General features: G+C 37.7%; 1 protein-coding gene across 1 annotated transcript in view; it reads left to right on the plus strand.

Moving 5' to 3' along the window:
* Positions 1-15795, plus strand: part of LOC110972451 (storkhead-box protein 2-like) — a 226445-nt gene that overhangs the window by 197316 nt on the left and 13334 nt on the right. The window contains exon 3 of the mRNA XM_051954050.1: positions 12757-15157. Within this exon, the coding sequence (XP_051810010.1) occupies positions 12757-15157 (2401 nt within the window). The remainder of the gene's footprint in view (positions 1-12756; positions 15158-15795) is intronic.

Here is a 15795-nt window from a genome sequence, read left to right on the forward strand (position 1 = left end):
TCTAATCCCAAATCACTTATTTTTGCCCTCTATTCTCGACCCTGTTTTTAAAGTTTGGCACCGAAAGGGTTCGTTTTAAAGATTTTTTTTATTGATAACAATTTGACTTCATTTGACAAATTAAGTGAGAAATTTGACCTCCGTTTTTGTAAGTATCTTTTTCAGATACTTACAAGTTCAGCAGTTCAGCCTCTCTCAATCTCCTAACCTCCTTCGACTGCCTCAAGAAAACTTGCTTGATACTGTCCTATCCTCTAACCCTTTTAAGAAAAGACTTATTTCGAGTTTTTATGATAGGATGCAGAACTTAATGCTCACTTCCACCAATAAACTGAAGGTGGCATGGGAGGAAGACCTAAATCTCTCTCTCTCATCTGACACATGGTCCGTAATTCTTAAACTAGTAAACTCAACCTCTCTCTGCGCTCACCATTGCCTTATTCCATTTAAGGTCGTGGTAACACTTTAGAATAAGTGCACACTATAAAGCATTAGTAAATCATTAATAAAGTATTTGTAAATGATCAACTCACTATTAATTAAACATTTACAAAGCATTCTTTGACATTAGTTAAGCATTTATAAGTAAAGTAGATGCCTTACTAAATATCTATAGGCACATATCTAGTCTCTTTATAAACATTAGTTAAGGGTTTTTTTAATCCTTAATAAATTATTTAAAATGCATTCATAATTGATGATAAACTATTTATAAGCGCAGAATAGCATATGTTGTTCATTACTTATAACACTTTTGCAAATCATATTGAGCCGAAAGTAAGTTTTAATAAATCATTAGTTCATAGTTAAATTATGATTTGTGAAGGATTTACAACGGACTTAACACTCCATTTGTGGTTAACAGCATGTGTAACCTGTTCAAACACAATAAGCATTAACTAAGCCTTAATTAAGCATATGTCAATGCTTAATTTGATGTTTACAAACACATTATTAATTACCTTATAGTTATAATTGTATGAACCCCTTAGAAAGTGAAACTTTTCCCTTTGCCTAATTTATTCTTCATAAATCATTTAAAACTCATTCATAATTGATTGTAAACGATTAATAAGCACAAAACAAGATATGTTGCCCATTATAAGAACAATTTCAAATAATATTGTGCCTAAAATAAGTTTTAAAAAATCATTAGTTAATAGTTAAATTATGATTTGTTAAGGATTTACAACTGACTTATAAACACTTCATTCATGTTAACAGCATGTGTAACCTGCTCAAACACAATACGCATTTACTAAGCTTTAATTAAGCAAATGTAAATACTTTTAAATACATTTTGTAAACACTTTATTAATTGCTACTTTGTAGTTCGTAATTGAATAAACCCCTTACAAAGTATTTGTCCATGGTTAGTTATCTCAAATATAAGGTGTTTGGACAATCAACTAAGCCTTCACTAAGCATTAATTCAACATTTCTTAATACTTATAAGATGGCTATATTTTCACTAGAACTCATTTGTAGATGCATATGATATATTTAGATAACAGTTGACCAACTCACTTTTTAAAAGGCAATTTATAACTACTTATTAACCCATTAAAAAATTAAAATAATTAGTTATAAAGCCTGCATTAGCGGTTAGTAAAGTATTTCAAGAGAGCTTATCTAAAGTGATGGTGAAATTTCCATTGTAACTCATTTGCAGACGGATATCATATTGTCATTAACCATAACAAACAGTAAAATATTTATTTTTAATATCATACTCTATAAATGCCTAACAACCTTAAAATAGTAGTTTTAAAGCATCTACTAATCATTTGTAAAGTATTTCAAGTGAGCTTTTCTAAAGTGATAGCATATTATACATTCTAACTTATTTATTAATGTAAATGATCCACAATTACATGCATGGGAATGGAATTCAAGGGAAAATGTAAGAACGCACACACACAACAGAGGTAGAAACAAATACTTGTTAATATGAAAAATTGATTATTAGTTAAAATACATACAAAATAAAATATTTGACAGAACAAACAACCAACTGCTGGCCATATTTAGGCTAATGCTCCAATTCATTTGTTAGTTCTTCACCAACAAATTTGAACTTTAACAGAGTTGTTTTGTTGTTTTGAAAAAAAAAATCATATTGTTGATGAAGATTCTTCCACCAATCTGCTGGCCTGTACGCCGTCTCATTTTTCGAATTGCAGATACACAAACCCTCCTGATCTTCTTGGCCATTTTACTTAGAGTAGCTGAACTGGTAGCTATGGTATCATCCATCATGTCGATTTGTCTCAATCAAAGGCCCTGGGAAAACCTTTGAAGGACAAAACATAAATGTTAGTTTTGTAATACAATGACAAATATATAACAAGATTCCAATTCTTCTTTATGGAATTGGAATTCACCTTTTAACATAAATTCTCAGTTAATTACCTGTAAATGAACTGCATCCATTTCTGAAGAGACACTTTAGAGTGACTAAAAATGGACTTCCATCTAATGGACCGTTGTTTTGTCTGTCCACCATGTCGACAGGTCTTAATACAAAGAACAAAAAGCAAAAACAGTGAACTTTTAAACATATATTTACTACTTTAAAAAAAAAATACCACTTGGTTCATACATTACTGCAAGGATTACATTTTGTCTAGCTGCTCAAACCATTTGACAAACCATGACTTTATTAATCTCAGAGAGATTATTTTAAATTTAAAATTTTAAATCAATTGTAAACTGTAAGAAACTGTTTTACATTAAGCTTATGTGTGGACAGAACATGTTTTTGTTTAATAATATTTTAATGTACCTTTAATCATTAAAAAAATCTATATTATTAGGAATAGGCAAGCAAAACTGTAAAAATATTACATGGCTATAAGTATGTATGACATAAAAACTACAAGCAACAACGGCCAGTGTACACAAAAATGAAAACAGACTTTGCTTAACCCAGAATCAGTGAAGCAAAATATAAGAATGTTACTTTATCATCATCGTAATTATTATTATTAATTAATCAAACTTACCATACATAACGATCTCCACAGTTATTCTTTTTTCTCAGCTTCATCTTTTTGTAGCATACTTGACCTTCCTTTCCAACAGCTTTAGCTTCTGAAGACACTTAATAAACTTCAAATCGCTTTTTCCTGATCCCTCATTTACATATCGTTTGAGTTTTGATACTGTCATTGTTCATTTCTTTGAAAAAGTTCTTTGCATTCTGCCAAATCCCGCCGAGCTTCAGCTCCCGCCTCGGAATAAAAACAGGAAATGTGTACGTACGTTACGTAAGGCGTGCAACGTGAACGTAACCAATGAGAGACGGCGATGCTGCGACGCACTTCCGCATTAGCCCGTGGTAGCATCACGTTAGCTCGACCACGCGCCAGACCAGTTAGCGCTTCTACAATGCACACCCGGCAGAGAAAGACAGGCAACCCACCGAAGGATCCGGAGGCGATGGGCGCCAGCGGTAGCAGTGGTGAGTCGAATCATTTCCCTTTATGTTCTTCTATATGGTGATAGAGATAGCCTAACTCACAGAGCGTCTATGTTAGCTCGGAAGGCTAGCATTAGCTCGGAGTACTATTAGCTTAAAGGCATTATGGAGGATGGGTTTTTTTTGTTTAATTTGTCTGATTCACATAAAATGAATATACTGACATTTAGTGGACTTGTATGTATGGTCTCTAAAAGAATAAAATAAATTTAAAAAAAACTGTGGACATGGCAGGACCTGAAAAACATCAGCCAATCAATGCGCTCGGACCGAGGCGTTTGGTTTGCTCCCTTTCCTGTCAATCAAAAATCTTCCGGCTCAGGCCTAGTTACGTAGATTATGTAAGCCTTGGACTTACGTGTTTTCTGTATGTGTTCCTTTGGTATAGCTTCGTAGTTAGCTGGCGACTTGTTTTGCTCATCTTTTTTGACATAATGGCCAATAAAGATCCAGGGGGACCCAGCCGTAAAAGACAACTTCACGAGTGCTACGCAAGTTTCTGGAGGGGGGCGTTTCTTCGTAAATGTTAAGAGGGGGGAGGTTAGAGGGGGGTGAGGGAGAGGTTGTATGTGCGCATGCGCATGCTATGTTCAAAGTCGTGGGAAATTAAATCTCCTCTAATGCCTTTAAGTTATCTGACATCTTGCTTGTGTGAGGGGTAGTTGGTTATAGTACCTAGACCCTCGGTTTAGTTTTGCAAGTATTTTAAATTGATAGAATAATTTATATGCATTTGTTTTGGTGGACAATATTAATCACGTCCCGTGTGCCAAAAAAATACATGTTTCTAGTGTTTGCGTAAAGGTTAAGGTTTTACAGTTTTTCTTTTTTTTTGTTGTTGTTTATTTTTATTATTTTATATTTCATAGATGTTTAATCTAGTTTCGATCGATTAATAAACACCAAAGCCTCGGAGGCATCTGGATGTCTGATTCTAATGAGCTATTAAAGTGGTTTCTCATCTGTATACAAGAAAAATATGGTTCTTATGTATTAATAACATGTTGGTATCTTGTAAGATCTTGAAAAGATCATATTGATATCAGTGTAAAATATACGTTCGATACATGCAGTATTGAGCCTGTTTAAAGTTATTTACAAACACCCTTAAATCTAATCAGCCAGTTTCTAGTTTGACAGCAGTGCGCATTTTATTGTTCTAATTACAAATGCACTTTACACGTGATTAATATTGCAATTTATATTTATACTTGGGGTTAATATTCTTTTTCTCCAAATTGCTCTTTATTTGCAGGTGTAGCTGTTGTTGCTCCTACTGCTGACCTTGGAAGAAGAAAACTAGAGCAGGAGTTGCAAATGTCTAAAACCAAGTTGGAATGGCAGAACGAACACTCCCCATTGTCCTTATGAGTTTGCCTCATTTTCCAGAGGCCATTAGTGTAACTGACGAAGACTGAACAGATGAGAGGCAGTGTGATGGTGGTGATGATCGCTTACAGATTTAATGAATACTTTCTTACTGTGCTCATGGTTAAGTTTGTTGAGCAAACCTGAGTTTTTATTTGTTTTGCATATACACCAAAACACATGGCTAGTTGGTTACCAGTTTTGTCAAATATTTTATTTTGTATGTATTTTAACTAATAATCAATTTTTCATATTAACAAGTATTTGTTTCTACCTCTGTTGTGTGTGTGCGTTCCTACATTTTCCCTTGAATTCCATTCCCATGCATGTAATTGTGGATCATTTACATTAATAAATAAGTTAGAATGTATAATATGCTATCACTTTAGAAAAGCTCACTTGAAATACTTTACAAATGATTAGTAGATGCTTTAAAACTACTATTTTAAGGTTGTTAGGCATTTATAGAGTATGATATTAAAAATAAATATTTTACTGTTTGTTATGGTTAATGACAATATGATATCCGTCTGCAAATGAGTTACAATGGAAATTTCACCATCACTTTAGATAAGCTCTCTTGAAATACTTTACTAACCGCTAATGCAGGCTTTATAACTAATTATTTTAATTTTTTAATGGGTTAATAAGTAGTTATAAATTGCCTTTTAAAAAGTGAGTTGGTCAACTGTTATCTAAATATATCATATGCATCTACAAATGAGTTCTAGTGAAAATATAGCCATCTTATAAGTATTAAGAAATGTTGAATTAATGCTTAGTGAAGGCTTAGTTGATTGTCCAAACACCTTATATTTGAGATAACTAACCATGGACAAATACTTTGTAAGGGGTTTATTCAATTACGAACTACAAAGTAGCAATTAATAAAGTGTTTACAAAATGTATTTAAAAGTATTTACATTTGCTTAATTAAAGCTTAGTAAATGCGTATTGTGTTTGAGCAGGTTACACATGCTGTTAACATGAATGAAGTGTTTATAAGTCAGTTGTAAATCCTTAACAAATCATAATTTAACTATTAACTAATGATTTTTTAAAACTTATTTTAGGCACAATATTATTTGAAATTGTTCTTATAATGGGCAACATATCTTGTTTTGTGCTTATTAATCGTTTACAATCAATTATGAATGAGTTTTAAATGATTTATGAAGAATAAATTAGGCAAAGGGAAAAGTTTCACTTTCTAAGGGGTTCATACAATTATAACTATAAGGTAATTAATAATGTGTTTGTAAACATCAAATTAAGCATTGACATATGCTTAATTAAGGCTTAGTTAATGCTTATTGTGTTTGAACAGGTTACACATGCTGTTAACCACAAATGGAGTGTTAAGTCCGTTGTAAATCCTTCACAAATCATAATTTAACTATGAACTAATGATTTATTAAAACTTACTTTCGGCTCAATATGATTTGCAAAAGTGTTATAAGTAATGAACAACATATGCTATTCTGCGCTTATAAATAGTTTATCATCAATTATGAATGCATTTTAAATAATTTATTAAGGATTAAAAAACCCTTAACTAATGTTTATAAAGAGACTAGATATGTGCCTATAGATATTTAGTAAGGCATCTACTTATGTACTTATAAATGCTTAACTCATGTCAAAGAATGCTTTGTAACTGTTTAATTAATAGTGAGTTGATCATTTACAAATACTTTATTAATGATTTACTAATGCTGTATAGTGTGCACTTATTCTAAAGTGTTACCAAGGTCATTTATAGAACCCACCTCTCTAAAGCTGCTGCATGTTTATCCGGACGTTAACCCTCTTTGTGGCAAATGCCACCATACTAGGCATCCCTCATACACATGTTCTGGCTCTGTCCCTTCATTAGTAAATACTGGACAGGAGTATTTAACCCTTTAAGCTTCAGTCAATTCCAGCCGTTTTCAGTACAAAAAATCGCTAATATTCTATTTTTAAATAAAAAAAATTACGAAAAATACGGGGAATATTGGACGGGCATCGCGAGGTGCATTTTCTTGAAAAGGACCGATTCGGGGATTTTATACCGACTTCAGGACATGTTTTGGACAAAATAGTTTCCTGGCTTGTGTCATCTGGATGTAAAAGGTTGGATTATGACCGTTTTTTGTGGAATCTTTTTTTTTGTATATAATAATGAACCCGGAAATGTGAGTCGCGCTGTGTGCGTTGAAGCCGTGTATAGAGAACGGATGGATGAATATTTGTTTTTGTCGGACAAATGTGTTTTTCTCACCCGCTGTGGTAATCGCATCTGAAAGTGGTTTATACCGGCAGATTCATGAGAATCTAAGCTTTCCATCGGTGTATAGTGTTTATATAAGCGCGTTTGCGGCCGTCGGACATTCTTGAAATTCCTATGCAAATTAGTAGGTGTACCGCCGGCGGTACACTGAAGCTTAAAGGGTTTCTTTCTGAGATTTTTAGCATCAATCTGGAGGCTGATTCCTTGGCTGCTTTATTTGGCTTTATCGACTCAGGTCTCCACCTATCCACTCACAGACGACACTCGCTGTCCTTTGCTCTGCTTCTTGCTCGGCGGGCAATTCTGCTGAAGTGGAGGGACCCCTGCCCACCCACTCATTCACAGTGGATGGCGGATGTGATGTCCTGCCTTAAACTGGAAAAAATCAGATGCATACTTACATTCTCAACAAGAAGCTTTAATGACATGTGGGGCCCATTTCTAAACATGTTTCATTCCATTTGTCGCAACCACTATAATTGTTTACTTACTTACCTTTTATTTCCTTAGTATGGACTGCAGTTCTCAACTCATTTACTCAAGTATACAAATCTGTGCTCATTTGCTAGGGTCACTGGCAGTGGTGGGGGGAGGGTGGGGGATTGTTTTCTTTTTTTTTCCCTTCTCTTTCTTGTTTGTTTGTGATCTTCCCTTGTAATCTGCACAAATGAAGTTGTTTTTTTTTTTTAAATGTACTATTTTTTTTACTATTCCTGTGCAGTGCAAATAATTTGTTTGGTAAAAACTTCAATAAAAAAATATTTTGACTTTAAAAAAAATATTCATTGGACTTAAACTACTCAAATTTCAATAAAAAACTAGAAAAATTGAGGTTATGTAATACTTTTGACTGGTAGTATACGTTGAAGGATGTTAATCTCCTGAGTAAGAGCAGCCTGCTCTGCCCTTTCTGGTAAAACCTGTACAACCTGTGGTCTCACAACGTGGCAAACAAACAGCCTCTTCAGTGTCTTTGTTGCTTTCATGAAGGTTCAGTTGGAATACCCACAGTCTTTCAGTGCTTTCTCAGTATGTGTGTGTTCTCCTCCTTCCCTCTGCACTGTTCAGGACATTCACAACTCAGTGCTGTAAGGCTTTCTGCTGATAACCCCCAGCTTATGATGGGAATTAAACCGCGGATATTGGTCAACATGTATGTTCTCTGTAATCTTGAATTTTGACATTTCTGTCCTACTCAACGTGCATAGCACAGTTCAAGAAAAGGCTGTTTGTTTTCCCTGACAGCCTCCCATGTGAACTTGACGTTAATGTCCACCAAGTAAATGCATTTCTTGGAGGCCTTTTGTTCCTGGCCTTTGATTTTGACCCAAGCGTCATCCACATATCAGAAGCAGAGGTTTGGAGGTGTTCCCTTAAAAGAGCTAAGTGCTCTGCTTTCTACTTTCTCCGTGTAGAGGTTGACACAGCTGTGTCAACAGCTTTTTGGTTGAGGTAGAGTGGCTTTTCAGACCAGCAAAACCTCTCAATTTGTAAACTGAAAGTTATGCGCTGTAATGCCTAGCAATGCATTTTACTGATAAAGAGCAATAGCTTTAGCAACTACATGATTATTATATCTACTTTTTACATGGCCAAAATATTTTTGATGATTTAAAGGAGATAAATTTGATTCCATGGGATATTCAATGATTCTTCTTGAAATTTGTTAAAACTTGCTGGTATCGGTCCACTGACTTTTGATCTGCAGAAACCTTTTTCATGGAGTGATTGATGATGCAGTGTTAGCCAAGAGTACTCATTCCCCAGTGACTGGACCTGCCAGATACAGATACTTTATACTGCAATAACTTGAGACACACTGACTGTATTTACATGATCTACATTTTAGTAATTGTAGATCTGTTTTGAATTAGGTGATTCACTTAAAAGGGGTAAATACTTATGCAGTAACATTTTACATGTTCATTTTTAATTAAGGCGCATTGCTTTAGAAAATTCAGTTTGTCTTGACATGAATTTTTTTTTTAAATTCGTGTCATTTTAAATTGATAATGATTCAGTGTTGAAAAGCAATTAAAAAAAGAAAACTCTTGTATTTTTTAGTATTTTCTTTTAGGTACTGTAAGAGATTCTCAGTTTATCAAGGTGAATATTGCACATAATCTTGTACGTGTGGATGCTGCCATTTGGTCCATCCACACCATCCACACGAGACACAACATCCCTTAAGTCTATTTGACACAAAAAATGAAAAAATAAAGATTGATGGCAGCCCTTGAGGAATAGCTTAATGAAAAAGACCAATATGCTCACTCGCGACTTCATTAGGTACACCTGTTCAGCTGCTTGTTATCACAAATAGCTAATCAACCAATCACATGGCTGCAACTCAATGCATTTAGGCACGTAGACGTGGTCAAGCCAACTTGCTGAAGTTCAAACCGAGCGTCAGAATTTTGGAAGATTATGCCAATATGGACCAAATTCTCTGAGGAATGTTTCCAACACCTTGTTGAAAGTATTCCATGAAGAAATAAGGCAGTTCTGAACCTTTTAGCAGCAAGGTGTACCTAATAAAGCAGCCAGTGAGTGTATTTGGTAGACCTGACCTTTTGGATTACTCTGACTGCACTTTCGGATCACCGGATCACCTCCATAACTTTTTGAGTTATGCTGTTAACAAACAAACAGACACACACAGACACACACAGACACACACACACACACACACACACACACACACACACACACACAAACAGACAAACAAACTCCGGTGATTACATAGCATGATTACATACCACATTACTGTCCTCTCTCCACTGGCTTCCTGTCAGTTTTAGAATTATTTTTAAGATTATATTGTTTGTTTTAAATGAGTAAGCGCCACCATATTTAGCAGAATTTTTAAATCTCCTTACACCAGGTAGCACACTGATTTCTTCAATAGTGTAGCTTTCCATGTCAGAGCTGCTCGGACTCCACACACTTTTAATTTGCTGCCTTAAACCTACCTCTATTTATTGGTAGAGTTTAATCTCCTATTGTGGTGTGTCCGTTATTCTTAATACTTTTTTGTGTTTTATTCAGATTTGTCTTTTCGTCATTGTGTTTTGTTGTGTTTTGTGGCCTGCTATTTTAATTGTGCAGTACTTCAACTGCTTTTGTTTTTATGTGCTTTATAAATATATTTGAATTTGACTTCAATGTATTTGAGAAGCATATTTTACAGTTGCAACCAAAATTATTCAACCCCCGTGCCAATTTGGGTTTTAAGTACTATCTACAGCATTTAAGTTGTTTGGAATAAATTTAACATACAAGTGGATTTTAAACAGCTGAATGTAACCAATAATACAAGGGTTTTCTCTAAATTCCACACAAAATGTTAATTTTAATAACTAGTGCAGTTTCAAAATTATTCAACCCCCTAATGATAAGTGTCTTTAAAACTTGCTGGAGCATTTTATGACTGTTATAACCTTGTGCAAATAAGATATTTAACCAAACAATACCTTCTGGTAATCCAAACAAAGAATCTGAGTTCCTTCCTCATGGGAAAGTGTCCTAGTTCAACATAATTCTTGAGTATGTCTGCTGCAACTGTCTTCACCAAATTCCAATAAAGATTTCCTGTGGGATTTAAATCCTTCAACTACCAATACCACTCTAGAATATTCTAGGATGTCTTGGGAAACCCAGCCTTAGTAGACAATGTGATAAGCATGGTCTTGTTGCTGGAAAGCCAAATGTCGTCCCCAAGCATCATCTTATTCAATGTCAGCATGAAATTAGCTTCTGAGATTTCCTGATACTATTTGATCAAATTCATCTTGTTTTCTACTTATAGTTTTGCAGTACCTGATGAAGCCAATCAGGCCAAGAACAGCATTCGGCCACCGACATGCCTTACTGTAGATAGGGTGTATTGTCATCTTCCATCTCCAGCCATATATACTGATAAATCACAGGCCTACAGAAGTTCTTATTTTCTTTCAATGCTTTGGAAAATGTGATTACATAACAGCTATGAATTATGTAAATGGTTTTAAGAAATTTTGAGCTGATTTTTATGTGTTTGCTGTGGGTCAATAGAGGTTCCCATCTTTGAGTACCTGAAGAAGCCCTTTGGTATGAAGTTGTATCTTACTGTACCAACTAAATATCAGTTACTGATTATTTCCTGATGTCAGAATATCTTATTGTAACTCTTTTATAGTCACTCAAGCTATTTTGTCACTTGTCTCCATAGAAATCTGGTGGTAGTGATGGTTAAGTTATTCTTTCTCCCTGGTCAGGTAGTGTGGCCACTTTATGTAAACCTATTAACCCGTTGCGCTTCAGTGTTCCACCCGCTGAACACTTTGAGATCTGCATAAGCATTTCCTTAAATGTCTGAAGCTGCAAACGCGATTATACAAACACTATACACCGATGGAAAGCTTAGATTCTCATGAATCTGCCGGTATTAACCACTTTCAGATGTGATTACCACAGCGGGTAATATAAACACATTTGTCCGACAAACAATGAATATCCATCCATCCGTTCTCTATACACGGCTTTAACGTACACAGCGCGATTCCCATTTGCGGGTTCATTATTACACACAGATAAAAATATTCCACAAAAAACGGCCATAATCCAACCTTGGACATCCAGACGAAAAAAGCCAGTAAAATATTTTGTCCAAAACATGTCTTGAAGTCGGTATATAATCCACGACTAGGTCGTTTTCGAGGAAATGCACCTCGCGATGCGCGTCCAATTTTCCCTGTATTTCTCGTCATATTTTTATTTACAAATAAAATATTAGCGATTTTTTGTACTGAAAATGGCTGGAATTGACTGCACCTTATAGGGCTATCTAGCGAACTGTGCTTTCAAAAATATCCTTAGAACAATTGAGTGCGCATGCTACCTTTTTGGATCCATTTCATTGCTTATGCACGGACATTGCCATTTTTCTTAATTTTTTAGGGTAGTGTTCTTGACTTTGATACAATATTAAACTGTAAGATGCAAATCCAAGCATGTAGAAAAGATAATTTGCAACTGAAGTACTAATGTTAGCTTTCACGCATGTTATAAAAGCTTGGGGCATTATTAACCACACTTTATTTTCAATTGTGTGTCTTTATAAGGAATGCTCCTTAGGGGTTTGAATGATTTTGAAACTGCACTAGTTATTAAAATGAACATTTTGTGTGGAATTTAGAGAAAACGCTTGTATTATTGGTTACATTCAACTGTTTAAAATCCACTTGTATGTTAAATTTATTCCAAACAACTTAAAAGTTGTAGATAGTACTTAAAACCCAAATTGGCACTGGGGGTTGAATAATTTTGGTTGCAACTATATGTTCTGTTTACTCCTGCATTTTGAGATCATTTCAATATTTTCAAGTAGTCTATAGTAGTTGAAAGCACCAAAACAAAGTATGAACATCTAAGTTGTATGTTGCTCTGTTTGGAAGAATTATCCTCATTTACTGTGCTGTATTATGTATATATGTGTTTATTTGTTCAATGAAATATCATGAAAAAACACAAAATAATAGCAATTGTAGTTTCTTTGAGTTAAATGTCATAAAAATGAAATGATGAAAAGAAAATATAATGAAGACTGTGTGAAATCTCACTGATCTCACTGCTTCTTGTCTCTGATTACTTTCAGGTGTTCCAACACCAACAGAGGAGGTTCTGCACCACACGCTAAGTATGCTGGTCCGTGAGCGGAAAATCTACCCGACGCACGACGGATATTTTATTGTAACCCCTCAGACCTATTTTATCACTCCAAGCCTAATCCGAACTAGCTCCAAGTGGTACCACTTAGATGAGCGATCTGCTGACCGACACCAACACCAGAACCAGCAGCAGCAGCATCAGCAGACACAGTGCACCTCCCCCCTCTCTGGCACCATCACCCCATCTACCTCTGGGGGGGTGCGAGATCGAGCACACCCAAAGTCCAGCCAAAACCACAGCGGAGGAGCTGGGGATTCTTTTTACAACAACAGTTACCGTGGAGACGACCCCCCCAGCCACCATACCACCCTGCAGCGCAGATCACCGAAAGACCACAGAGAGGCTTATTCGTCACCACACTCACCACAGACACCTCCTCAGCAGGCAGGTGGCAACACGGAAAAGAGCCGCAGCACCCTTGGGTTCCCTTTCAAGACGGACACGCTCACCAAGCACCGAGGAGGAGGGGTCGGAGGAGGAGGAGGAGGAGCTGGAGACGCAGAGAAACAAGGAGGAGGAAGTGGTGCAGGGAGTCGTAAGTTTGGGTTGAAGTTGTTTCGTCTCAGTTTTAAGAAGGATAAGGCCAAGCAGCTCGCTACCTTCTCTGCACAGTTCCCCCCTGAGGAATGGCCGCTCCGTGACGAGGAGGTGCCCAGCCAGCTGCCACGCCACGTAGAGATGGAGATCATCCGCAGAATCAACCCTGACCTTACTGTGGAGAACCTCGCTCGACACACAGCCGTTATGAAGCGTCTTGAAGAAGAACGTGCTCAGAGGAGCAAAGCGTCGTCAGCCAATCAGAGCTCCAGGAGCAGAAGAAGTGGGGGTAGGCATAGAAAGCAATCTCAGACCAAACTCAGCCGCTCTCATAGCAAGACACGGGCATCCCGAGGTGAGCCAAGCGACAGTTCCCACCTAGAGCTGGCTGACAGAGACTACAGAGGTTACTCATCCTCGCTGGCTCGGTCCCCGAGAGAGAAAGCCCTGGCAATGGAGCGACAACGGGCCCGCCTTCACCTGGCACACAGCAACCCCAACATTCTCGACTCCTCCCACCTGCCCGTCACGCCAGAGTGGGATGTATCCGGAGAGCTTGCCAAGAGACGCACAGAAATGCCTTTCCCTGAGCCGAGCCACGGTCCATCAGCCCACCACTCAAAAGTCCATCGCTCACACTCCCACACCCAGGAGAGGAAGTCTCGGAACGAACGCAGCGACAAGGCCAAGGAACGTTCCAGATCTATGGACAACTCTAAAGGACCGCTTGGAGCTGGCCTGATTGGACCTCCTGATTATTATGATGATCGAAGCCGTTACTACACTGATGATGGCACCCTGAGAGCCAATCAGAGCTCCTCTCACTACTCTCGGGCCACCCCCCCCTCCACTAAGGTGCCTGGGGATGCTCTTGGTTTGGATGGTGGCAGGAACTTGGAGAACAGTAAGAGCAGGGACAGCCTACCGGTGTACTCACCCAAACCACTGGTTGCCTCCATGCCTCCTGATGACTACTTTCAGTGCTCTGGTTCTTCTGAGGCAATTCTCACTGGGCCAAACCCACTGGGAACTCTGGGCAAAAACAGCCACGACGGATTAAAACTAGGCAGCATTGACAGGCAAACGACTGACAGGCAGATAGATAGGAAAACGTCCCATCCACCGGAAAACAAGGAGGACTTGCCAAAGGTGGGACCTAAGGGTGGCAGCCTGCCTCCAATACCTCTTTCTGTCCCTGACCCCCCACTTTCTAATGGACGACCTCCCCATAGTGCCTCCTCTGGTCAGGAGAAACGGAAGGAGATCTTTAGTAAAGATACACTCTTCAAACCTCCTCCTAGCCTTCCTTTGCCCGGCTATAGTTCTTTGAGAAAACCCACAGCCCTAACCTCCTCTGCTCTGTCCTCATCCTGTGATGCTCTTGATTGCCAGGAAGCCTTTGATGCTCCCAAGCCCCTGGTGGCAACACCATCTGCTCCCCTGCAGGGAGTTGAATCCACATCCAGTGCTGCTGAAGCCTCCTTTGACTACTACAACGTCTCTGATGACGATGAAGTGGAGGAAGGGGGCGCTAAAGGTAGAGGAGAGGACGAGAAGCCTGGAGGAAGTGTTTCTGGGATGGGCGGAGGTGGAGCAGGGACCATGCAGTGGCTGTTGGAGAGAGAAAAGGAGAGGGACCTACAGAGGAGGTTTGAAAGAACCCTCACATTCCCTGGTGCTAAAGAGAACCTTTCTGAGCCCAGTCAGAACCAACAATCAGCACACTCTGCTAGACTGGACAGCATGGACTCCAGCTCTGTCACTGTTGACAGTGGATTCAACTCACCACGGTGAGGACAAGTACATGCATTTGACAAACATACTCACACTATTCTGCAATTACTGTGAATAGCTGCATTTCAGAAAAACTAAAACCCAAAATCATTTCCTTATTCATTATTTTCAACACATGAGAAACAGTAAATAATAAGGACTTGGTCATGATTATTTTGGGTCTTTACTGACAGTTATAGACATTGTGGTTTTGCTTCTATCAAATGCGATGTATTAGGAATGTCATTTTTTAGCAATTTCTTTGACCAATGATAGCAATCAATATTAAATGAAATGGAAGAGATACATCTTTTCTCTCCTCATATCTGATCTACATTCACTATAATTAGCGTTAGTCCAGCTGGAACAGACGTCCACAGATACTGTTGCAAGAACTTTACCACCTCTAAAATGTATTTGTTCTCAGTGCAGAGTGCTGCTGATGTACTTCATCCATTTTAGTTTTATTGGTGTTGCCAGAAGTATGTGATCAGAGTCCTACTGCTCCTGAGCATTTGCAGCATTAACAGCTATAACTGATTTGTGTGTGTCCATCATCTGCCTTTTCACAAATACAGCTGCTACAGTTAGCAGTTAAACAACAGGGAGGTGCACTCGTTCTGTGCTTCATGCACAGCGAACGCCTGTAAATCAA

The sequence above is a fragment of the Acanthochromis polyacanthus genome, chromosome 10, assembly GCF_021347895.1.
Source record: "Acanthochromis polyacanthus isolate Apoly-LR-REF ecotype Palm Island chromosome 10, KAUST_Apoly_ChrSc, whole genome shotgun sequence".
Classification (NCBI taxonomy): domain Eukaryota; kingdom Metazoa; phylum Chordata; class Actinopteri; family Pomacentridae; genus Acanthochromis; species Acanthochromis polyacanthus.